The 25189-nt window shown below is 40.1% G+C and overlaps 1 protein-coding gene across 4 annotated transcripts in view; it reads left to right on the forward strand.

Moving 5' to 3' along the window:
* Positions 1 to 25189, forward strand: part of LRP5 (LDL receptor related protein 5) — a 163921-nt gene that overhangs the window by 38233 nt on the left and 100499 nt on the right. For all 4 annotated transcript variants that reach the window (XM_087745897.1, XM_087745899.1, XM_087745901.1 and 1 more), the window contains exons 3-5: positions 16111 to 16308; positions 20067 to 20263; positions 22249 to 22380. In XM_087745897.1, the coding sequence (XP_087602023.1) occupies positions 16111 to 16308; positions 20067 to 20263; positions 22249 to 22380 (527 nt within the window). The remainder of the gene's footprint in view (positions 1 to 16110; positions 16309 to 20066; positions 20264 to 22248; positions 22381 to 25189) is intronic.

Consider the following 25189-nt stretch of genomic DNA (forward strand, 5'->3'; position numbering starts at 1 on the left):
TTTTTTTTTTTTTTTTTCTTCTTCCCATTGGGAGGAGCAGCTTTATATGAAACACCTCTATCATTTTTAACTTGTGGCAGAGATTTCTAATTGTTAGCTTGTTTGATTTGTGTATTAATCCAATGCAACAAAGCAACATAAATAAATGGTGTGTGAAAATGCATTATGAAGATACATGTATCCTTTATAATTAACCAGTTCTTTCCCACTATGGTCTATTAAAATCAGCTGCTCTTCTGGGTTATAGTGACAAAATCCAGTATTGCGCAAGGGTCCTATTGAATTAAAGGCAGGTTTGCCCAAATAACTATCCAATATAGTAAACTTAATAAACCAAAAAATTATACATCATGTATATTTGTGGAATAAAGCATTCAAATTTAATTTGCTTTTATAACCACTTCATTTCACATGGTAGTTCTGAAATATTTCATAGGTGCATCTGTGAAGTAGTGATCGTTACATCTGATTTCCTCACAGGAGGAAACCTGCCAGCAGGACCTCAACTCTGGATATGAGGAGAGCTGACTTCAGGCTGCTCAGGGAACTACTTAGTAAGGTCCCCTGGAAAAAAGCTTTTGAAGGTGCTGGGGTCCATCAGTGCTGGTCACTTTTTAAGTACCACCTCCTAAGAGCACAGGAACAGGCAATTCCAGAATGTTCGAAGTCAAGCAGGCAAGGTAGAAGGCCGGCTTGGCTGAGTAGGGGTCTTCTTCTAGAACTAAGGCGAAAAAAGAAAATGTATGGCCAGTGGAAGCAAGGTCAGGTGACATGGAAGGACTACAGAGATGCTGTTCACCACTGTAGGGAGGAAATATGTGCGGTCAAAGCTCAACTAGAGCTGAAGCTGGCCAGTACTGTGAAGGACAATAAAAAGGGCTTTTAAAAATATGTAAAGAGCAAAAGGCAGGCCAGAAATAAGATTGGCCTGTTACTTGATGAGCATGGTCACCTCACAAACAGGGACATAGACAAAGCAGAGATGTTCAATGCTTTCTTTGCCTTGGTCTTCAACACCGATGATGGGAGCCCTGGGCTAGAGAACCATGACTGTGAGAATGATAAACTCCCAACCAACCCTGAACTTGTGCGGGATTTGCTGCTGCAGCTGGATCCCTATAAGTCAATGGGGCCTGATGGGATTCATCCGAGGGTACTTAAAAGAGCTGGCTGATGCCATAGCGAGACCTCTCTCAATGCTTTTTCAATGCTCTTGGGAATCTGGAGAGGTCCCAGTTGACTGGAAGCTGGCAAATGTTGTCCCAGTCTTCAAGAAGGGCAACAGGGATGACCCTGGTAACTACAGGCCTGTCAGTCTCACCTCTGTGCCTGGCAAAATTATGGAGAAGATTATTCTGGGAGTTATTGAAAAAACACCTGAAAGACAATGCAGTCATTGGTCCCAGCCAGCACGGGTTCACGAGGGGAAAGTCCTGCTTAACAAACTGAATTTCTTTCTGTGGCAAGGTTACCTACCCAGTTGACCGAGGGAAGCCAGTCCATGTAATCTTTTTGGATTTCAGTAAAGCTTTTGATACTGTCTCTCACAGTATCCTCCTGAACAAAATGTCCAGCATGCAGCTGGATAAACACATAATGCAATGGGTGAGCAATTGGCTGACGGGTCGGGCTCAAAGGGTTGTAGTAAATGGGGTTACATCGGGCTGGTGACCAGTCACTAGCGGGGTTCGGCAGGGATCCGTCTTAGGGCCAGTGCTCTTTAATGTCTTCATAAATGACTTGGATGCAGGACTTGAAGGACTACTATCTAAGTTTGCCGATGACACAAAGTTGGGAGGAGCCGTTGCCACTCTCGAGAGCAGAGAGGCCCTGCAGAGAGATCTGGACAAATTAGAGAGATGGCAATCGTCAACTGTATGAAGTTTAACAAGGGCAAGTGCCGTATTTTGCACCTGGGACATGGCAACCCTGGATGTACATACAGACTGGGGAACGAGAGGCTGGAGAGCAGCCCCACGGAGAGGGATCTGGGGGTTCTGGTCAACGGCAAGTTGAACATGAGCCAACAGTGTGCCGTGGCAGCCAAGAGGGCCAACCGTGTTCTGGGGTGCATCAAGCACTGTGTTGCTAGCCGGTCGAGGGAGGTGATTGTCCCGCTCTACTCTGCACTGGTGCAGCCTCATGTTGAGTACTGTGTGCAGTTCTGGACCCCACAGTACAAAAAAGATACAAAGCTATTAGGGGAGTGTCCAGAGGAGAGCCATGAGGATGGTGAAGGTTTTAGAGGGGAAGCTGTATGAGGAGCGGCTGAAGTCACTTGGTCTGTTCAGCCTGGAGGAGACCGAGGGGAGACCTCATCACGGTCTACAGCTTCCTCACGAGGGGAAGAGGAGGGGCAGGCGCTGATCTCTTCTCCCTGATGACCAGTGATAGGACCCGAGGGAACGGCAGGAAGATATGCCAGGGGAGGTTTAGGTTGGATATTAGGAAAAGGTTCTTCACCCAGAGGGTGGTGGAGCACTGGAACAGGCTCCCCCGGGAGGCAGTGATGGTGCCAAGCCTGACAATATTCCAGAAGCATTTGGACAGTGCCCTCAGACACATGGTGTGAATTTTGGGGTTGTCCTATGCAGGGACAGGAGTTGGACTCAATGATCCTTGTGGGTCCCTTCCAACTCAGGACATTCTATGAGTCTGTGATTTAGGCACAGCAGGCTCTGGGTTTGATCTCCCCTGGAACCAGTTGTTCCTTGTTTACTGGTGTTTTCTGGGGAAGGAAAGTGGATGACAGTAGGAAAAAAGAACCGTTTAGTATCTTTTCATTTGTCTTGCTGTTAATGAGTTTTTGCGATTAGGTGGCTAATGCGGTTACTACAAGTGACAGAAGAGTAAGAATTTGTGCTAAAATAGAAGAGAACGTATTAGAGCACTTGAATAAGTTTATGAGTTTTTTGCGGATCACGAAATCTGATGAAATTTAGACTAGGATTCTTTAAAACTGATTGATGCAGTCTTAAAGTTGCTAGACATTTGCTTTCAGTCTGGAAGAATCTCCACAGATGTGATTTTGTCCTTTTAGCAGTTTCTTCTAGAGAAGTGGGGGGAAGCTTAGAAATTGAGGAAGAAAACTTCTTTATGTATAGGCCAGTCAACTTCCGTTTCCAGAAGAAAAATGGAACAAGCAAGCAGTTTGTAAATGCTTAGCTGATACTAGCGGTACCGAAACATGGGTTTGTCAAGAATGCTCTGTGTCAAAGAAATCTAATTTCCCTCTGTTGACAAAATAATGCGCCCTTGCGCAGATTGGTGACACCTTCCCTTCTTTTTTAGCTTTAGTAAGGCTGTTCTGCAGAGATGGATGGAGGATTCCATTTCATGTTGTGGTGTTTGCAGTGGGATGTTATGCCCAGTGTGGCGTTTGCCTATTAGGTTTTATTCCATTTTGAATGTGATTCTTCAAGACATAGACTAGTTCGAGAGAATAGAGGAGAACGTATTGAATATACAGTGATCATCTCTCCGGAACGTTGTAGGTGTAATGACCAAGCCTTAGGGCGTGGGAGATGGACTAGTTGACTTCTAGAGATTCCTTTCAAAGCCTGTTTATCTGTGATTTCCGGCTGACATTGAAAAGTATGATTTTTTGGATGTTTTGGCAGGCTTGCTAAAGAGTAAGTTGGATGTTTTTGGTGTAATGACATTTTTAAAGAATGCTTCATTGTTCCACACTCAACCTACCTTCCTTCTTTAAAGGCAATGCTTATCTGAAGGTTATAACTCAAAAGAGAGATGCCCTTGCCATCTCCCCCAACAATCATTCAGAGCGTTTCTAAAATTTCTTTTACGGCAAGCTGTGAGAGACTATTGTGGATCATCTGTGAGTCTCTACTCTTCCCAGAGCTAGTGAAAATCATTAATTGTACAGGATTTTCTGATGCTCTGAGACAGTATCATAATTAACAGGCAGCTGCTTAATATGTAACATGGCATTCTTTACCATACACCTTAAAGCTTTCTTGCTGGATCTACTATATATTCTAGGAATCAAAGGAGGCAGAATATGTGATAAACCAATTATTCTGCTTCCCTGAAATTAAGGATAAACTAAGCATTTTTCTGCAAATTCACTGACATTTTGTTCTGAACATCCAGATCCCAGACCTGGTGTAGGTTATGTGAAACTGAGTTTATTTAATGGAAGACATTAAGCTAAAATTCTTGGCACTGTTTTGGAGAACGTTAGCATTTATATACATTCTTGCTAGGTGGACCGCTGATGGGGAATTCAGTAGTGTTGGTGTTTTATTAAGTTTGAGTTCGCAGCTTTTGCATAAGTATTTCTGTGTTTTCAGGATAGCAGCTTCTAACAAAACTTAAGTTAGTGTATGTAAAGATTTTGCTCAAACCCAGCTAAAAAGATAGCTCAAATTCTGTGCAACACAGTGAAAAGAACCTAAATATCATGAACATTGTTTGAAGAAGCAGGAATGCATTTCAGAAGCAAGTCCTTACTGTGTGTCGAGGCAAGCAAACTTCAGTTTCCTGAAAAGAAATTTTCAAAAGAATGTGTGATTGCATAGCCAAAACAAATTAGTTAATTCTCAGTCTTGTAGGGGAGGTCTTAGATCTGAACAGCCTAGAATGTGTGTTGACAAGGGTCATTAAATCTAGGACCTCTAAATCTAAATCTCAAGGCTTGCTACCTTCAACCTGTAACATTGGGCTCTGATTCTGAGAAACTGTAGCATATCCATATTCCTCATATTTGATTTTCACTGCTAAGTGCCAATGAAGTAGTTAGTTCACATGATTAAAGCCTACAGTGTATTAGAAACATCTACTTTGGTTAATATAAATCTTGAATTTGCTGGTAGTTGTGTGATGGCTGCTGCGGTATCTTCTGGAGCAAGCTTACTGTTCAAGTTCAGGCTGTATTTTCTATGGTTTGGCTTATTTAGCAGACAGTACAGCTTGAGAAATTTCTGCACCCTCTGTTTGCTGAAGGCACAAAGAGCTGAATCTGGCATCTGTGAGATGGTTATTTTTAAGAAAAATAAAAATTGATTGCCTCCAAAAATACCATGCTGTCTTGTGGTTTTTTTTTTTTTTGTGTGTGTATAACATCAGTCTTCACTTCACTTCCTTGGGGTTGTTGAATTGGCCATACCTGAGCTGGCATGCTAACTCTGGTGGGGTTTGTGGAAATGATATTCATGGAGGAGGAGAGCCAAGGACCTTTGAATTTGTTTGACTGGCTGAAGGAAAGCTGCAAACCTCTTTCTACATTTCCTCCTTCATTTCAGTTCTTAAAATGCTTTTCCTGATGTGGTGTGAATCTGTTGGGGAGTGGCAGTGCCTGTGGACTAGCGCAGAAGCTGACTTCATTTATGGAGCAGTCTTCCCCTTTTGGAATAGCAGAGGCTTTGGGGGAAGGAACCAAGATGCAAATTAGAAAACAGCAATAAAAAAATTATTGAGTACAAAGGATAAAACTATTAATCATCAGTTTGGGCATTCTGCAGAATGGCCATTAGTTTAGAGGTTAAAACAAGTCTAATCAGGTTCTGAACAGTGTTAGGGAAGTGTGTGCCATAGCCCAGCCTTAACCATTGCTTCAGGTTGCTTATGGCAAATTAGCCAAAATCTGCAAGCAATGACTGTCACTGGCAAATTAGCCAAAATCTGCAAGCAATGACTGTCATTGACCTAAGGTATATTTGGCACTGAAGGAAGGAAAGAATTGGATGACTAAATATGACAAGTGGGATATTAAAAAATGGATTTAGAAGGAACAGCTATCAAGATTAGAAAGCTCTCAGTTCAGAGTCTAAAATTAAAAGTCTCAGACATGCCTAGTTGTTATTCCAGTGTCTCCTCAGTGTCACAGCAAAACCATGAACCAGACCTATAGCTGTTCTTGCATAACTCACAACTGTGTTTATAGCAGCACTTAAATAAAACTGCAGTGGTGTTTACTGCCAGGACCTTGGTCCCACACAACAGTATGTTGTGTACTTAAGGTTAAGCATGTTGGCTTTCTGTCTTGAAATCATTGGGATCTATATGCTGAAGCCTCATTTGTATGAGCTGCAGCAGACTGAGGCTTTGAATCTTTTGATTTAAATGACGGTGAATGGTGAAATGTTTTTAACAGTGTATCAAATGATCTTATCTCCTTTGGAATGGTTGGGAGGAGGGGAAATACTGAATAAAGACTTGTGACTGTTGCAAATACTGAAGAAGAAAAACATCAAACAGGGTATGGGTAAAGATTATGCTTTTTAGCAACTCTTACTTTCACTCATAGGTACTCAGTTAAAATGCAGAAGATGCTTGTTTTGAGTGAAACATGATTACTGCTGCCTTGAAAGCTAGAGATTAGTTTATATCCTGTGTGTCTCTAGTAATTAATTTCAAGTATAAAGTTATTTTGAAGCTTTTGGTTAATTATTTGAAACACTGTAATGAGGTTGAATATATGAGTAGCACAGTTGTTTTCTTAGAATGTAAGAAAAGTACTCAACGATAAAATTGGTTACAAGTCAAATCCAGTATCTTGGTATGGCTGTAATTTCTGGGACTTGGAAAGCTTTTGATATGTTGTGTGGCCAAATAGCTGCAAATAGTCTCATGCACGAGAAACTTGAAGTTCTTGTGGGAAATGTTATTTACATTTAACTTTCAGATGGATGCCCTTGATGGTGACAGCCTTTCCATAAATGTTTCATCGGTCTCTTCGGTTATATCTCCCTTTTCCTGCTCATAGATATGACTAAAGGGCATAAATTGTTCAAAGACCATTTGCTTTATTTGAGAGCAGGGCTGCCTGTTCAGGGATGGCAGAAAAAAATTATTTACTTTCCTCCCCTCCTCCCCCCCCCAGTGGAATTGCATGGGGAAGAGGTGGAACTGTGTAGATTTCCTTAATAACCCCTCTGATCTCGCTCTCCTGTTAGTGCTCTTTTTGCTACAAATTCTGTGATTCCTCGTATCCTGAGTCCTGGAGACTGAGGCTTCTTTCCCCTGTACACATTTAGTCTTCTTAAGTAGTTTGGAAATCATGGTATTCTTATCTTTTTAATTTCTACACCATTTCTTAAGGAAACAGAAGGAAAACAGGATGGCTTTGGTTGTCTCAGTGCCAGCGTTTGTTGCTTTTGTTTCTCAGGTGAAGTCAGGAATGTAGCTTTGGCTCTGGGACCAAAGAGATGGTGGAAGCTGGGATTCTCTTTGATTAGAGGACTTGATAGATGCAGTTTATAGCTGCACAGAAGTAGTGTGGAAATCATGGCATATACGACATGTTGGTCTGGCTGGACTGGCACCATACTGTTTGTCATGAATGGGTGGCTTTGGTTTAACTCAAAACATGTTTCTAATGTAAAATTAAGCAATAGTATAAGCTGAAGTAAGAACTTTTCCACATAACCAGTTGAATGTGTACTTAAAGGGGGGGGGGGTGTTGTGAAATTGTGTTTAAAGTTATAAGCGTGCAAATGAACACGCTTAGATTGCATGCCTTGACAAATTATTCACTGTCGTTTGAGTGTACTGTTTTCCCAAACATTGAGTTAAACTGCATCAGCACGCTGAAATAGATAAAACACATTGGCTTGAGCTAAATGTTTAAGGGCAGTTGTGAGATCTGTGGGTAAGAGAGCAAGCAATACCTTACTTGCACAATTGAATTACTGTTGTTCAGTATGCTTGCTGGACCCCTGTCCTCCACTAAGTCAGTACAATGTGTAGATGTAATTTCTTGGACCGTCCTGACACATTGGAACATCCAATGTTCCTTACGGAGAGAGAAAGAAATCTAGGCTTAACTTTAGGTAGAGGTAGTTAAGTCAGAGGTTAAGTCATGACTGGGTCTACCTGTAAACAGCAGAGGGTGGGAGGTATCTCATGAGCTGATGGAGAAAGAGTTCAACAGTTCATTCTGCACCTTTTGAAAGGAGGATCCCCTGAATTTGAAATTGCTGCAGTATGTCTTAAAGTGTGTTGAATGCAGTGAGATTTGGACTATTTTTCCCTTTCCTAAAACAAATCATATTTTTTGGAAGAAGAGGAGGACCTGGAGTCAATGAACTGAATATGAGCCAGCAATATGCCCTTGCTGCAAAGAAAGCCACCAGCATCCTGGGCTTCTTTAGAAGGAGCGTTGCCAGCAGACTGAGGGAGGTAAGCCTTCCCCTCTACTCAGTGCTGCTGAGGCCACCCCTGGAGTAGTGTGTCCAGTTCTGGGTTCCTCAGCACAAGAGAGATGTGGACATGCTTGTGTGAGCCTAACAAAGGACCACAAAGATGATTAAGGGATTGGAGCATCCACCAGCGAAGGTGGGGCTGATTGAGTTGAGATTGGTTACCCTGGAAAGGAGAAGACTCAGGGGATCTTATCAATGTGTATAAATACGTGATGTGAAGGAGTAAAGACAATGGAGCCAGACTCTTCTAAGTGGTATCCAGTGAAAGGACTAGAGGCAATAGGCACAAACTAAAATAGAGGAAGAATTGAACTCAAATGAAAGAAAACACTTCTCTACTGAGAGTGATGAATCACTGAAACAGGTTGCACAGAGAGGTTGTGGAGTCTCCAACCTTAAGAGATACTCAGAACCTGACTGCATGAGGTCCTGGGTAGCCTGCTCTGGTTGACACTGCTTTGAGTGGTGGGGTTGCAGTAGACAATCTCCAGAGGTCCCTTCCAGCCTCAGGAATTCAATGATTCTGTAAAAAAGCAGCCTTTTTGGTGCAGGGCTCATGACCTCATGAGGTCCTTTCCCTACCTTGTTTTCTGTGACTTCCTTGACCACCCTAGAGTGGTGGTATAATGCAGAGTTGATTGTGGAGTGCTTTCAATGTGAAATAATTTCTTTATATGTAATATTTCTTCACACTCAAAAATGTCTGGGAAGAAAAAGTTAGATTGCATTGTCTCTTGTACCTTATCTAGTGACCATGAGGAGCAGTTATGAGGGCTCATTTTATCTTCTTATAGTTGTTTTTCTGTTTTCTGTAGAGTTTTTGCATATGAATGTGCTGGACATTCTTTTAGAGGGGAAAGTGCATAACACACAAAGCATGTGCAACTCCCCCCGCCCCCCCCCCCCCCCCCCGGAAATCCTACCAGTGCAGTTTCTTTTTCTCAACTTATCAGAGGTATTTGCAGTAAAATTGCATACCAAGTTGAAAATTCTCTTCCTGACCCTCCTGAGCAGTGTTGCAAGTATCTCCTTACTGCTGCCCTCCTTCTCTAGCTTAATGTGTTTGTTCTCTAGCTTAATGTGTTTGAAATCTTCTTGAATCCCTCTCTCCGAGGATTCTTCAGCTTCACGGTGTCACGTAACGCGACTTTTTAACAGGCTGTTGAAGCTGTACTGAATGCATGCTTGTTTACCTTTGAGAAATAACTAGGGTGTCCTACTCCTTTCCATATGGGTGAACAGGGAAAGACGTGGCATATTTTTGGGTTTGATGTAATGTTTTTTTTCAAGAACATCCAGGTCTCAAAGTTCAGTGCTTAAAAAAAAAAAAAAAAAAAGAGGTAATTTGAGTAAGTAATTTGCAGCTTAATGCTATACAAGATAGCTATTCTTTTCTCTTCTGTAAACAATTACGGGTCTTTAATTTCGCAGTTGAGTTTTTGTACCTTTAAAGGTGCGATGGGGGAGGTAAGTTTTAAATGTGCAGGAATCTAAACTTCATAGCAATTTCCTGTAAACTCCTGTTTTGTGCCCTGGGCTTGTATAAGTTTAAGAACATTGTTGAAATTGGAGAAGTTTGTGCTGATTTACATCATCTGTACAACTGGCCCCTTTTGTGTAAGCAGGTTATGTAAGTTTTGGCAACCATACTGCATTTTGGGAGGTGGAAAAAGTGTTTGGGCAGTGTTGGCTGCTTTTTAGTATGTCCGTGATACCTTCCAGCTCAGATGGCTGATTGAAGGCTCTTTGAGGGCATGGCGGTGATTTCTAATCTTTGCAAAAATGATGACAAGAGAGATGAAGCACCAGGAAATAAGAAATGACCTGCAGCTTTAAAACTGAGGGGAAATATGGTCTTCATCCTGTTTTTGCTCCTGCACCTGGAATTTTAGAGTTAAGCAGGCAAAAAAAAAAAAAAAAAAAAAAAAAAGTCTGCTGGGGTGCAGTTTACCAGCTTTAAAATAGGGTTTTTTTTGCCAAAGTAGCTTTCAGTCCCATTCTTCTGGTAGTAGTACTGAAGCCCCATTTAAGCCCTGATTCAATGTGGTAATTAAGTATGTGCCAAAACCCAGTGACTTGCTGACTGCAGTTGAACTGCATTTGTTTAATTGCCTTCTGACTAGAAAGCTTGGTAGCATACTTGAAGCTACTGTGCTTACTGATAGAGCAGTAACTGAATTTTATGAACTCTGTTGAGTCCAGTACTTCTGGCTACTGGATGATGGACTGGATGGACTGTTAGTGGTTGTGTGTTTGGAAAGAATTATACATTTACATCTTCTCCATGATGAAGCTTTGGCTTTTGCTCTGCTTTGTTCCTGCTGGTTTCTTTGGTGTAGCAAAGTGTAATTCAGTTTAGGGACAGAATTGGTGCAATTGTTGCAAAATTATTATTAGAAGTTAATCTCTTCTCCCCTCACCTGCCCTTCCTTTTGCATTGGAAGTCGGGAGTTAAAGGTTAAGACCCAGTAAGGGAGAAGACACTTAAGCACGTCTGAAGAACTGAATGAAGTAACCCAAGAGTTTGTCCCAGGCCCGTTTTTTGTTCAGCGCTTCTCTAGTGCGGTTTGGTTGGGTTTTTTTAAGAGTATTGATTTGTGATAGCTGCTTAGCAGAGAATTTTGCTCACAATGTTTCTATTTTTTATTAGCTCTTTAGGAATTGATGTTTTCATTTTCTTTTATAGTCTCAGTGCTGTTACACTTTTATTGACCTGTTGCAGTCCAGGTGGGATACAAAACTTCTGGGATGCCAAATTTCAGTCCAAAAAACATGATCAATCTAATATGTGCTAAGATACCAAATACTAGTTTTGATATTTTTAGCTCCTTACAGTTGTTATGGTATGCCCTGGCCCAGGGATATTTAAAACTGTGTAATTTAAATTTAAAAACACCATCACCACCAACAAAATCAACCAAACAAAAACCTACCCAAATACCTATGTTAGGCTCTTCATTATTATTCAGTGTATATCTTTTCAACAGGCTTCCAAAACAGGGAGCATTTAATAGCACAGGTAGTACTGGACTGAGATTCATTGCATATTCTACTGAATTTTCCTGAAACCTTATCTGGGCTAAATATCCAATTTTTTTTATAATGAAATGAAAACAGCAGAGGTTGTTAATGTACTGGACACCAGCAAAAAAGGTTATTTTAAAAACAAAAAAAAATCAATCCTGAACCATCATCTGTCTCAGAAACATTGATGATGTCTAGACTGTTTCAAAGTGCTTGGTGTTTGTTGAGGTCAATAAGAAATGTGGACTATTGATGATGTTTTTAAAAAAACAAAACAAACCACACACACACCCCCCCCCCCACATAAATAATGTGTCAGTTTACCACTCCAGGCTCCTGAATTACATAATCTCAACAGGTTTAAATCTATTAATTAAGGTTAATTTAAATCAGGTTGATCTAAATCAGTTCCTTACATATAAACTGTTACGGTGTGCAGACTGATTTTTTTCTCTGAGAAGCCACTTCAAGCTTTTTGCATGTTCTCCCCCCAGCCAAAAGTATCTGCTGTTTATGTAAGAATTAATCCTGTGTCCTGGGGACATTTGGAAGATGCAAAGTGTAAGACACAATAGCTACTACTGGACATTACTAAAATGTTTAATTTCTCCACTGGTTTTCCTGTATGGCTCTTTCTCTGATGAACCCAGCTAATGCAAGCAGATTTCATTACTTTTGACAGGAGACTCATTTTCTTAAACAGATCCATGGGTTATGTCAAGGATTAGGTGTAAAGCCTTTGGCTTTCTCTTGATAACTAATCACATCGAGGAAGCTTGGTTGTGTCATTCTTTCCATAATAACCGTGGATTTTTTTTTTTTTTTTTTTTTTTTTTTTTTTTTTTAGGATTTATAACTTACCCCCAAATTTCTGTCTTCAGCTGAATCTCAGTGTAGGGTGTCTCAGTCAGGACACTGTTTGTACTTAATTTGGTTTGAACTAGCTTTGTCACTCAAAATAGAGGAGGGTAAAAAAAAAAAAAAAAAGAAAGCTCGACACTTTGTGCATTCTTGAAAATTCCACACAGGCATTTAAAATGTGACATTTTATGGATTATTGGAATCTGATGTCCAATGCTGATGTCCAATGCTGATGTCCAAGTTGTGTTGTGACCAAAAATGTCAAAACAGCCTAGATATTACAGTGGGAGAAGAGGGATGAAGGAGACTACCCTAGCTAATTGTAGAGTCTGAGGCCCTAATTTGTGAGTGACTTGTCTAGGGGGAGTTGGAAAGTAATGCCTCTTTCTCTGGGGAGATTTCATAGGTGGTTTCAGCTGTGTGGCTGCTGCCTTCATTTGTTCCTTCTGTTTAAGCACCGGTGCTGTGGGACCATTGGCCAGACTGATAGTTTGCTAACGTAACTGAAGGTTTTTGTTGTTGTGGGTTTTGTTTGTTTGTTTGTTTGTTTTTTAAATTATTGTAGGGTGCTAATGTCAGCACCATGGGTAGGAACCAGGGAAAGAACTGCTCCATGTGGCAGCAGCGTGATTTTAAATAGGCTTATGTAGACCGGAGGCTCCCACTCCTGCTGCAGGAACAGCTGATCTCTTCTTACATTGATATCCAAACTCCTAGTTCAAGGTCTTGATGTGTTAAGAGATCCCCAAACCAGAGCTGATTTCCTATAATTCATGGCAATTCAGCACCTGCTGCCTGCCAAAAGGGTGGAAACCCATTGGAAAAGGGGAGGAGGTTAAAGGGAGACAAGAATTGTTCTTGCCATTCCATTGCTTGGCTTGCTTCCCTGTGATGGACCCCATGGGGGCAATGAAACCATTACTTCAGTAGGTGCTTGATTACTGCAGAGACTTGATATATTCTGAAAAGTTCACCAGGAAGATCAGCTTTATGATACTTACGGGATTGCTGAGACACCCTACAATCAGGACGAGGTGGTGACAGGGTAATAATAATCTTTTATATGTTACATTTAAAAAGTCCAACTGGGAGAGAAGTGCTTTGGAAGAACGCTTGCCTGCATTCATATTGTTCTGCATGTTGTCTAAATGCATCTTCATCCCACTAGCCTTCCTTTGTGGTACAGTTACTTTGCTAATACTATGTAGTTTTAGACCTTTGAATGACACAGGCTTTGATGAGGATTGAGCTTGGTACCTGTTAACAAGTTGAAACATAGGGATGTCATTTTCCTGTGGGAAATTAACATGGGAAGTTGAAAGTACTACTTTTGTCGAGCAGTGTCTGTATGGTCAAGGATAAACACACATCACCTATGAAATTAGTTTTTTTTTGGGGGGAGAGGCTCTTGAGCTGGAGCTCCTTTAATATCATAGAAAAGCCATGAGGGCCCTTTGGCTTAGACCCTTTTTTTTTCTCTTCATCTGCATTGAGCTTCAGGGCAGGCTGCAATTTTAATGGGAGGCTTGAGGAGTGCAATTTTGCTCAAGGGTAATTTTGGGGATATTTTTTCATCCTTGTTATTTTAACCTGCTTTTAAGGTTTTATTTGACTTAGCTAGTTTTGTCTCCTTTGTTTTTGCTTTTAAATAACTGTCATGGGATTTCTGATTTTGGTCTAAGTTCCTTTTTAGTATGAATTTATACATTTCAATATATGAATAAGTGCAGGACTGTCATAGCTGTATGATATAGCCTAAAGTCACCTTTAATAGCCAGGTTTTTCTTAATTCAACACTCTGTCTTCTGTCCATCTTCATTCCTGTAGGGGTGGTTCAAGGTGTCCTTTGAATACTTCAAGCTAGTGCAGGTGAGCCAGATCAGAGAACTGATTTGACCTGACCAAAAATGAGTATTTGGCCGGATCAGTTTCACAGTCTGATTCACCAGCTGGTTGCACAGACAGTTTCTTTTCCGTCTGCTTTTCTCTGGCTTCTGTTGTTTGTCAATAGCTGCTTCCCCACACAGTTTAAGCTGCCACAAATTACAGCCTGACTTGTTAAGGAAAACCAAAATGAGTGGCAATTTACATTCATAGGTTGTCCTGTGAACTGGGGCAGCTAAGCTACTTCTGCCGCTTCTTCAGGAGCAGTCAGTCTATCCTGGCTGCTGGAGCTGAGATGTTTTGGGGAAGGCATCTGGGGACACAGCTCTGCTGCAGCCACTCTAAGGTGAACTGTCTCAGAAGCGTGAGGACTCATCTGCATGGAAACTTTAGCATTTCAACTAGAAAACTCCTTGTTTTACCCTCCCACACTCAAATGTATGTGTATTGTGATACAAGTGAGTCATTTCTGTCTGTCTGTATCTATCTATATTTTTATCTATATTCCCCTCTTCAGTGGGATAAACATGCTAATGATGATATATGCTGCTATGATCAGAATGGTCTAAATAGGTGCTGTGACTGTGCTGGAACTGGAGGTACAGCTGAATCGGGGTACAGTATGTCCATGGGGATCAGAGCATTTTAAGCCTAAGTGAGTTGTGAGAGATGTGCTGGGGATAACTGTACAGCTGCCTCTTCCTCCTTGGCTGAAATGATGGCCCCAGCTGCATGTGAAGCAGCTACAGAGCTATTGCAGTTTATGGAGCATCTTTTGTTGCGAAGGGGAGAACATCCTGCTGAGGAACATGACAGCAATTACAAATGTAGTCCCCCCTTCCTTCCCAAAGTGGATGGCACTCTCTTTCATAAAAGAAACCATGGAGCTTTTTTCCTCTGCGTGTGTTCACAATGCATGTTCGTTTACTTCCTTTGTGGTTCCTAGCGTGGTTGCATAGCCAGTGCTGTCTTCTTCAGGGGATCTGTGCGTCTGGGATAATCCAGGTTATGAAAAGTCTGGCTAAGCATGGGTTCTGCAAGACTGAATAGATACCTCTTTACCATGCTTTTCTGGACCTCCAGTAGTAGCAGGACTTAGCTTAGAAGGAGCTCAGTGCACCTACCCAGGTGGTGCCCATGCGGTTCTGCTGTTGATCTAATATAGCACAATGAACATGGAGTGCTGGAGAGTCCAGTGCACAGACACCTAACTTCGTTTGAGGGCTCACTCAGGTTAAAGGCTTCCTGACACAGACCATGCCAGAAATGGCTGTATTGGCATTGGGAAAGCAATATCGTTTCTCTGACTGGCCTGAGGTAGCTGTGCAAGAGGTCAGCTGTGTTGTGTTTGCACCCTTGGCATGCCGGATTTGCAACCTGGATATATTATGCTGGGTAATGTTTACCAGCTGGGAACTGACTGTCCTCTTTTGATCAGACAATTTCTCTCCTAACTGTACAGTCTCAACTTTTCATGCAGACGTTGTGTGATTTGCCACATTTTGATCTGGTCTTTTCCAATTCATAAGTGGTGTCAATGTCTCTATTCAGGCTACTTAAATTACCCACAGGTGGAGTGACAGGGAAATGGGACATGGACAGGAGGGGAAAAAAAGCACCCCAAAATTTAAAGTAATGTCATTCTAAGTCTGCACAGATTCATGATTTATTTATTGACAGAAACAAATTTCAGGGCACTTGATTTTATTCTTTTCTGTGTACAGACTTGTAAAAGGAAGTTCAGCTATGGTCATTGCCTGCTTGGGTAGGTAATTAGTTGCTTCAGAATGTGATTCAGGATATTAACTTGTAATAATTGGCCACACAAGGATGATACTCAGTTGTAAATGCTTATGACAATCAGGAGCTGCCCAACATTGAAAGAGAATGGTAATACATTATGCAGAGGCAATGCTTGTGAGAGATACTCTCAGGAAGGACTTTTTTTGCACCCTCTGGAACTGTGGTTTGATTTACATTAATAAGTATGTTAATAAGTTAATAAGTATGTTAAAGTTTTGGGGATATATATTTGTGTATATGCACCACTCTTTATATTTGTGTATATATACACAGAGCCCGTAGGCTTTGCAAAGAGCTCCTATCCCTTCTGTTCCTAAAGCTAACCAGCATGTACTGTGATTTAATTTGCGTGCACCTCTGCTTTCTTTTTCAGATACATGTATTGGACTGACTGGGGTGAAACACCCAGAATAGAACGGGCAGGAATGGACAGCAGCACACGAAAAATAATTGTCGATTCAGATATTTATTGGCCAAATGGACTCACAATAGATCTTGATGAGCAGAAACTTTACTGGGCTGACGCAAAACTGAGTTTCATTCATAGGGCAAATCTGGATGGTTCCTTTAGGTAAGTTTCCTTTATTCAATAATATGGTGAAAGTTATTTTTCACCTCCTGCATTCATTTTGAACTGAGGCGTTTTTTTTTTTCCCAGTAATCTAGAATAATGCCAATACCTTATTATTGTTCTTAAATGCAATTGTTAATAGCCTTGCAAAAAGTAAAATAGCCTTATGTCCTATAAAACTGATTTTAAAAGTAAGACTATTTGTATCAGTATTTCACTATAGACTGTTTATAGCCTTCTTGTACAGCAGGATTTTCCCTTTTTAGGCTCATATTTGTCTTGCAAATAGTTGGAGATACTTGTCCTTGGCCCTAGGCAATCTAACATTTAACTGGTCACTGGGATTTTACAGCATTGTCACTGTACCTTTTTTTCAACAGTAAATATACAGAGACACACTTGTCCTTGGCCCCATCCAAAGATGGCTTTTGTGGCATGCCTATAAATTAACCACATTCAGCTTATTTCAGACTGTGAGCAAGCAGAAAGCAGATTTTCCTAAAGCTTGATAGAAAGCACAGTATGGAAGTTTCGGTTGGTGGCTCCTGTCCAAGTGTGCTGTTTAGTTTTGGCTTTTGTGGACACAGAGAGGTGACCCTTCAGACAGGGCAGACCTAGACATTTGAGACTGCACGTTCAATTCTATGCAGTGGTCAGTGGGCAGGTTGTGTTGGTCCTGAAGGGTGAGTGTCATCTGCCAGTGAAATGTCCAGCTGAGGAGGCAAGTCTCTTGCATTCCGGTCTGGCTTTGGTTTTCAGATAGTTTAAAATGACATTTTCATTTTCATGATTTCATAACATTTTAAATGTATGTGTTATAAAATCATTTTGCTTTGGTAAAAAGTTGGAGGAGTTTTGTTTTACTTATATCTGTGTAATAGAACAATATACCTCCCCCCCAAAAAACCACTGTATTTTCCATGGTGTTTTTCAGTTTTTTTACTGAGGTGCATTCTGTGTTCAATTTTCACACTTATAAAAGAGGAATAACAATATTGACGTCCTTTATAAAACGCTCTTAAGTTCCTTTGAGAGCACTGTGTAAGAGCTAGATAATGGTGGCATTGTAGTAAGTGACAAGTACTGACTGACAGTCAGAAGCAGAGACAAGCGTAAAGGCCTTTACGGAATGGAGTGGTAGCTCAAAGGCTGGGTGCAGGTTCATAGACAGAAAGAAAATGCTCTCTCAAAATTCAAAATCTAAGAGAGATTTTCATACAATACAACAGGAATATATTTCTCTGATTTGAGGGTGAGTGGCAGAGGGTAAGATTTCCAGACTGATTCTGCAGTTATCATGCGCATATAAGTTGTATAAAATTTACTTGCATGTATGTGTAAAAGCTTAAAGTTGTAATTGGTAAGTAAAATTTATTTTGCTCATTTTAAGTTAGAGAAAGGCCACCTGAAAGGGAGCAAGCCTTTGAATACACTAATTCCAGCAACCTGTCCAAATGACTTTGTTATAGATTAGTGCATGTCCACCACCTCCCAAGCAATTTTCTATTGAACCATAAATGAAATAGTATTTTAGGAAAAATTAAGGTATTTTGAATTAAAAAAAAAAAAATTGCTCACTGGTGTACACTTCTTACATATTTTACTCAACTGCTGGAGGGTGTAAATGCACACTTGATGTCAGGATATTCCTATGCAGGATGCATTTTGGAAATTCCTTGTGTCTAACTGCACATGGACTTTCAGGCATTGTCCAATATAATAGCTTGATGTCATTTAGCTGTGTATATTTCATATTGTTACCATATGATAAAACTCCTTAAAATGTTATGCATATTAATAAAATTCCATTAATATTGATCTTAATTTTAACTCTCTTAAAATGAAATTTTTATTTATTCTTTTTTCCCTTCCACTGATCAGTTTTGAAACAGAAGTCTGTGAATTGGGACTCTTAGGTTCTGGTGTCAAGGTAGACTTCAATAATGGTTCAAACAAATGAGAACTTTGGAGGTTGCTTCTGTTCCTTAAACACAGAACAAAATAAGTTTCACCCAGACTTTTCAATAAAGAAATCTTGTGGTGGTTGAAATGCTTCTTCCCTCCTGTCCCAGAATCACTTCAGAATTCAAATAAAAAGGAAATTTGCATTCTGCATGGTGGATTAATGTTACTGGAGCAATCTGCCTGTTACATCTTAGAGAGCTTCAGTTTGCAAGCACATCAGCTGGAACTGTTTCAAGGGATGTAATTACAGGAGAAGGGGAGACTTGATATCTAAGAATGATGGAAATAGGGGCAATATATAGTGGAAAACAGCTGCTACGATACTAGAATACAGCCACTGCTGTTACTAGTAAAGAAGCTACAGCAAAGGTGAGAATGGAAAGAGAAAGTGAAATCAGTATTTCTGTTTATTCTATTGTGTTCTGTGGTGAGAGAAGTAGTGATAATTTGAACGACAGAAATTTTTAGAGCAGTTTCAATTTTATCTCTAGAAGAGAAAGAATAATCATAGCTTTGTTTTCTTTTTTCCGCATTATCTGGTTTGTACATGTATATGCAAATACTTGTTTGCATGTGTCAGTCTGTTTTAAACTTGTCCATGTCTGAATACATATGAAGAATTTTGGGGGTACTTTTTTTTTTTTTTTTAATATATATATCCCCCCCCCCCCCAATGCAAATTGTACCTATGCTGCTCAAAATGAAACAGAATCCTTTCCCTGCCAAACAATAGCTGTTTTTTGTTTTTTCTTTAATCTCTTCAATGGAAACAATTTAAATGCAGATACGAATATAGGTATAAGAAAAATAAGTTCCTCACTTTCCTTCAGGACTTCAGCTTTCTCAAAGCTGTATGATAAAAAATTTTGAGTACTGGTTTGCTGTGTCAGAACACTGGTTTGAAGGTGTGTGTATGCCTTTGTGTTTATGCATACATAAAATGCATGAATTTTGTGAAAACTGAGTTCATATTGTTTTGACTGAGGAATTGTTAAGTGTGTTTTCACTGATTTAGTGAATGTCTCCAAAACTACTGAATCTAAATTATACAAATTTATTGCAATAATTTGGGGATTCCCTGAGTTCAGAAAACGTGTTGGAAATGTGTGTTTTGTGGCTTTCAGTTCAGATAATATCCAAAGTGAAACTATATGCGTCCCCAGAAGAGGTGTCGCTGAATGAGGTCATTGAAAAACATCTGAAATATTTTTTATTTAAATTAATTACAAATATTTAGTCTTAGAAAAAATATAATTGACCCTTGCTCTACATTTAAAAAAACAATGTGAAAAATATTTGTTTCTACTGCTGACCAAGTTAAGAAGGGTAATTTAAAGGGACTCTCGGGTTGTTTCTTCCTTTTCCTGCTACAACAAAGGACTGAGTGCACCTGAAGTCCTGGGCAAAGATGTCCTATATTGCATAGGGGGGACAAAAATGTAATGCTTTAATTGGAGGAGCACTCTTCGGATCTGTGTTTCCTCCAAAAGGCAATTGTATTCCTTAACAGCCCTGTTAAGGAACTTTGGTGTGGGTCAGTGTGGAGACGAATCAGATACCGTGTCATTATGAAACCCAGTATATTTGTGTCCTTATTGCTATACAGGGGCAAAGTCTTGTTTTACATTTTTTCAGTCTGGTTAGCATTTTTATCATCAGGTGAATCCCTTGGTCCAGTGAATTTGTTAAAAGATGACGATTCCTATATGAGTTTTCACAAAGCCAGACTTTTTTCCTGTGTGGTAGCAAGTGAAAGCAATGCATTTTTAATCCTTGCTCTTTCTTTCATCTAGGCAAAAAGTTGTTGAAGGTAGCCTTACTCATCCCTTTGCACTGACGTTGTCTGGGGACACTTTGTATTGGACAGACTGGCAAACGCGCTCCATTCATGCCTGTAACAAAAGGACAGGAGAGAAAAGGAGAGAAATATTGTCTGCCCTATATTCACCGATGGACATCCAGGTCTTAAGTCCAGATCGGCAGCCATACTGTATGTTTTACTTTTCCCTGAAACTTTTTGCATGACTGTTATGTATCTGTCAGGAAAAAAGTTAATAATAAAAATGGTTAGTGTGATGTTGTAAGGTTTGGAACACTTGTCAAGGGATTGGTTGCTAAAGGTATAAGTACCCGAATCCTGTACCTTTCTTTGAAGATTCCAGCCTGAATTGGTATGAGCTCATTTATCATCCCAGTTGGTAACAAAATCCAAAATCCAGTGCCATCTTTTAATTTGGAATATCTGAATGAGAATGATAAAGTCTCACCTGACATCTTTTTAACACCATTATTTTAAAGACAACTGAAAAAAATGCATATCATTACTTTTCTTTTTAAAAAATAGAATTACTACAAAATATGTAATGTTCATGTTGTACTTAAGTGTGGTTTTTGCAGTCCAGACTTGATCATTTTTATCTTCAATATGTATGAATGTTTCAGTATGGAAGGGATTTAGTTCTGAGCTTTTATATGAAACATATACGTGCCTCTATTTTTTCTTTATGTATGGTGCTACTTCAAAGGAAGGTACGTGTAGAGAATTGAGAATTGAATGAGGCTGTTTATATCTTGTATATGCACGTGATTCCATGTGGTGGTTGATCGAGGGTTTTTTTAGGATTGTGAGAATGGGACTTAAAAGCAATAGTGTGGAAATGTATATAATTGAGTAGCTATGAGAAGAATCATGTCTTGCCTTGGGGAGATACTCTTGCCATTTGGATTGGCATCTTTATTTATGCCAACTGTAAAGTCTGCTTCCCTAAAGATAACATTTGTTGTTCCAGTAAAGTTTACAGGGTGTCAGTAAACAGGCTTGAAATTAAGCAAAAGGAGATTGGAGATCATCTTGGTGATAGAACATGTGCAAGTTTTCATTGAAGTTGTCGGGTATGCACAGCACCCTGGTTTATCTCACAGCTCCAGATAAGAGTTTGTCTATGCTGAATTCTTGTCATTGCTTTTAGCTCACTCAGGGAATGTCCCAGCCTTGGGTCATAGTATTTCTGGGTCAGTCACAATGAAAATATGGCGCAGAGGGAAATAGCATATGCTGAAAATAGCTCAGATGCCATTGACTTCATTAAGATCAGGCTTGGATTCCTTGCTCTCCCTTTTTTTCCTCTTTGTGACTGTGAGTGAAAGTAACACAAACCAAATTACCCAGAAATTTTGTGGTTTTATATTAAAGCAGTTCAGATGCTTATTCAAACTGTGATTGATTTTGGAGAGCTCTTGCACAACTTGCAATTTTTTTTAATAGCTGGCAATATTCTCCATAATTATTTATGGTTACAGTTTCATCTCTTGCTGCCATTTTTTTCCCATGTAAATGAAATAGGTGCGCACAGTTGTTGTGTGTCCGTCCCTGCCCGTGCCCTCCTGCCCATGGCCCCCCCGCCGCCCCCCTTTATGTTTTCAAAATTGCTGACTTTACATGTTGCTCCTCTGGATTTCCTGGTGATTCAGGGATATGTCTTGCTGTGAAAGCTTTGCAGTAGGAAAAGATATTTCCAACATGCAACAGTATTGTAATAGAGGAATTGTACAAATTGTTATGTTTTCCCTTGTTTCCTAGAACAAGTCAACACCCCACTCACACACACCACCACCCCCCCCCCCAGTCCTGTTTTCCATTTTCATGATGCTTAGCAGACCCAGCATCCACAAAGTAACTGATGTCCAAAGCTCTTAGCTGTGTTCAGCTTTAGAAACATTGAAAGACCTGTATAGTGAGAATGTGCTGAGCTGTAAGCTCTTTCAAAATCAGCTTTTGTGTGCATCTCAGTTTAGGTGCCCCTAGAAGTAAGATGGTGGGGAGGGGGGAATCAAACACTTTATTTTGTGGTTCCTCTGTCTTTTAGCACTAAAGCTTGTGCCAGTCATTTGGGATCTGTAATTTCTTCCTCATGGAGAAAAGAGGGCTTTCGGGGTTCTAGAAAAATGAAAATAAATCTGTCTGGTTTCTTGAAGTTCACACTCCATGTGAAGAAAACAACGGTGGTTGCTCCCATCTGTGCCTGCTGTCTCCAAGAGACCCCTTCTACAGCTGTGCCTGTCCCACTGGTGTGCAGTTAGAAGACGATGGCAGGACATGCAAATCAGGTAGGAGCTTGGCTTTTCTACAGTGACAGTGTTGACTTGGTTTGGGTTTGCCACTTAAAAGTTGAGCCTTGAAGAAGTGAGTTGAGAGGAACTGCCTGACACAGTGAAATGTTACTCTTGTCCTGATGAAGATGGCAGAAATTTTGCACCCAAATCTCCTGCCAAGCTACCAACGATGGTGATTTTTGTGAACTAAGTAATCCCTTGCCTCGGAAGTCAGAGAATTTTGACTGTATTTTGTGTCTTTTGACTGTATTTTGTGTTGCCAGTTTTCTGTAGGAATGAAGTAATTTGTGGAGCCCTTTGCAGAAAAATTTTATTAGAAGTAAGCTATTGTAGGACACCTTTCTCTCTGGACAATGGACCATGGACAGAGTTCTGCTCCCTCCCACTCGTTGTCCAGTAGTGGTCAATGATGCAGTAGTGGTGGCCAAGTTGTTGCCTTCCAGGTGCATCTCAAAGTTAGCAATATGCTTGAGATGTTTCTGCACACATGTGCCAAAAATTTGCTCAAGGCCATGTCCACATGCCCATGCACTATTTTAGAGATAACCCAGTGATTTGCCCCTGCTTCAATTAGTTTTATAATGCAATAATCTGGAATAATTCAAAATTAAGATTTAAACTAAAAATACTGTTTTTCTGGTTCTTAATCATCCCTCTGTTTCCCTTTGGGCTACTCTGTGGGAAGGATTTATGAGAAAATTTCACTAGAAATTTTTTCTTCCTGGGTCTAGTTTGTGTTTTTTGGACATTATATTTAATTTTAAAAAGTGAGGCAAGGCTTTGTGTGAAGAGGCTTATAAAGTTTGCTGCTTGAGATAATTAAGCTAGAGAAAATAATGTTCTAGGTGGCTGTTCCATGTCACAGAGAAGTAGGAGAGGTTTGTGTATTATCAGTAGAAAGCTGTTTAGGGAATAATAGCTAGAGTATATGGTTTAATTGAAAAGTATAACTAGATGCATATTTCGTATCCATAAGTTGAATCAGTGTAGTGGCATACTTTGAAAGCTTGGTTTTATCATTGATCAGGAAGCCTCTTTTAAAAATGCATCTTACAAAAGCAGGCAATTAACACCGATACGGCGGTAGGACACTAGGAGGCAAGGTTTTGGAGAATGTTCTGCCAACAGGCTAAAAGACAGTCTGCTGCCTCTCTCTGATACGTTTTCGACGAGTCTAGTCAAAGAGAATAGTTATTTTCTGATGTGGCTTGATTCCTCTGGGTACTAAGGCAAGCATAATAGATTCCTTTCATTTGTGAACTTGAAGCAGAATTTGAACACTGAACCTCCAGGGTTTAAGGGCCGGCTTTATTAGCTCATCCTGCTGCAATAAAGGCTTATAAGGTAGTTCTTGCAGCTGCTGAAAGTCCTTTCTCTTTCCTCCTTCCAGCTTTGGAAAGTTTCCCTTTCAGAGCTTTTAAAAAAAACATTGCTGAATGTTCAGGACAACCTTTTCAGGCATTCATATTGACCTCGTGTTTCTGGAAGTGGGAAAGAAGGTCAGCCTGCTTTTGGCATTTTGGTGGGTAGCACAAGCAGGAGTGACTGCTTATACTGTGCTTTCACCTTTCCATTGTCAGGCCAGACAATCTGTCAAGGGTATTCTGTCAAAGGAGGGCAAAAACGTGGGATGGGAACAGGAAATCTGGTTTTGCAGAAGAATGTGGCCTTTTCGTTCAGTTTTATGGATTATTTCTTTCCCAAGCTCCACTTCTTTTGTTGTCCTGTCTGCTGTATGCCAACATCCATCTGCTTCTCTATCCCCTTTTATTAATTAACTGCTCGGTTGCAAGGAACTGAGTTTTTGTTCTCTGCACGAGTCCTTTGTAGTAAAGTTGTATCAGGAGCTACGGATGCAACAGTGTTGACCACCTCTCCATTTTGTTCCCTATTGGCTTGGGCAAAAGTGCAAAAGTACGAAGTCACTTTGGCGTATCAGCTTCTTTGACTTCAGGCTTTTAAGTAAATTACACAAATGCTACTGGAGATTTGTCTGCAAAAGGAAAAAAACATTCTGTTCTTAAAATCTGTGTCCTCATGGGGAGTTTACTGGTGCAAATATAACTATATAATGTTACCGTATGTATTCTTGTGCAGAAAAGCACTGAGGCTCCTAGGGGATTTCAGCTCTCTTGGATATTGAAGAACACATATATTGGTAATGTTCAGGTATGAGAACTCTGTAGCTGTTTACACAGGGTGTTGAATGGTAATGGGCCTAGGTAATTCAGAAAACATGAATTCAAGGACAGGCTGTGCCACTGTTTGCTTTGCTGTAGGTTATGTCTGTATGCATTGAAACTCTGAAACTCTGGATTTTTACACTGTTTCTCAACATAAAACTGTTGATATGCTGAAGCCATAAGTATTGTGTCTGTGTTAAAAGAATAGTTCATTATTCTGTAGTTTTGGCTTTTAGTGTTGATTCATTCTTGCTTTCTCTCTGGTACTAAACAGTTGCTCTGAATAAATAAAAAAAATATCTCTACAGTAGATATCCATCACTAATAACAGATATTAAATATATGGATAGATTGCAATTGGCATCAAGTATAAGTTCCTTGCTGGGAATGTGTATGTGTTACGTGCAGGTAGATGCTTTGTGTTGCTTCCCTCCAGACGCATGATATTAAGTCTGTTTTCCTCTGTTGGCTGTGAAAATGCTCTGGACTTGCTTGAAGTTCCCATATCAACAAGCAGAGTGGTCATAAGTTTACACGTGACCATGTACACTTAGAAAAGTGAGCATTGAAGCCATGATCTTTGGAATTACTTAAGAAGTTGTGTTGGACCACTACTGTCT

Source organism: Nipponia nippon, unplaced genomic scaffold (assembly GCF_047370975.1).
Source record: "Nipponia nippon isolate SJK-2023a ecotype South Korea unplaced genomic scaffold, ASM4737097v1 scaffold_10, whole genome shotgun sequence".
Classification (NCBI taxonomy): domain Eukaryota; kingdom Metazoa; phylum Chordata; class Aves; order Pelecaniformes; family Threskiornithidae; genus Nipponia; species Nipponia nippon.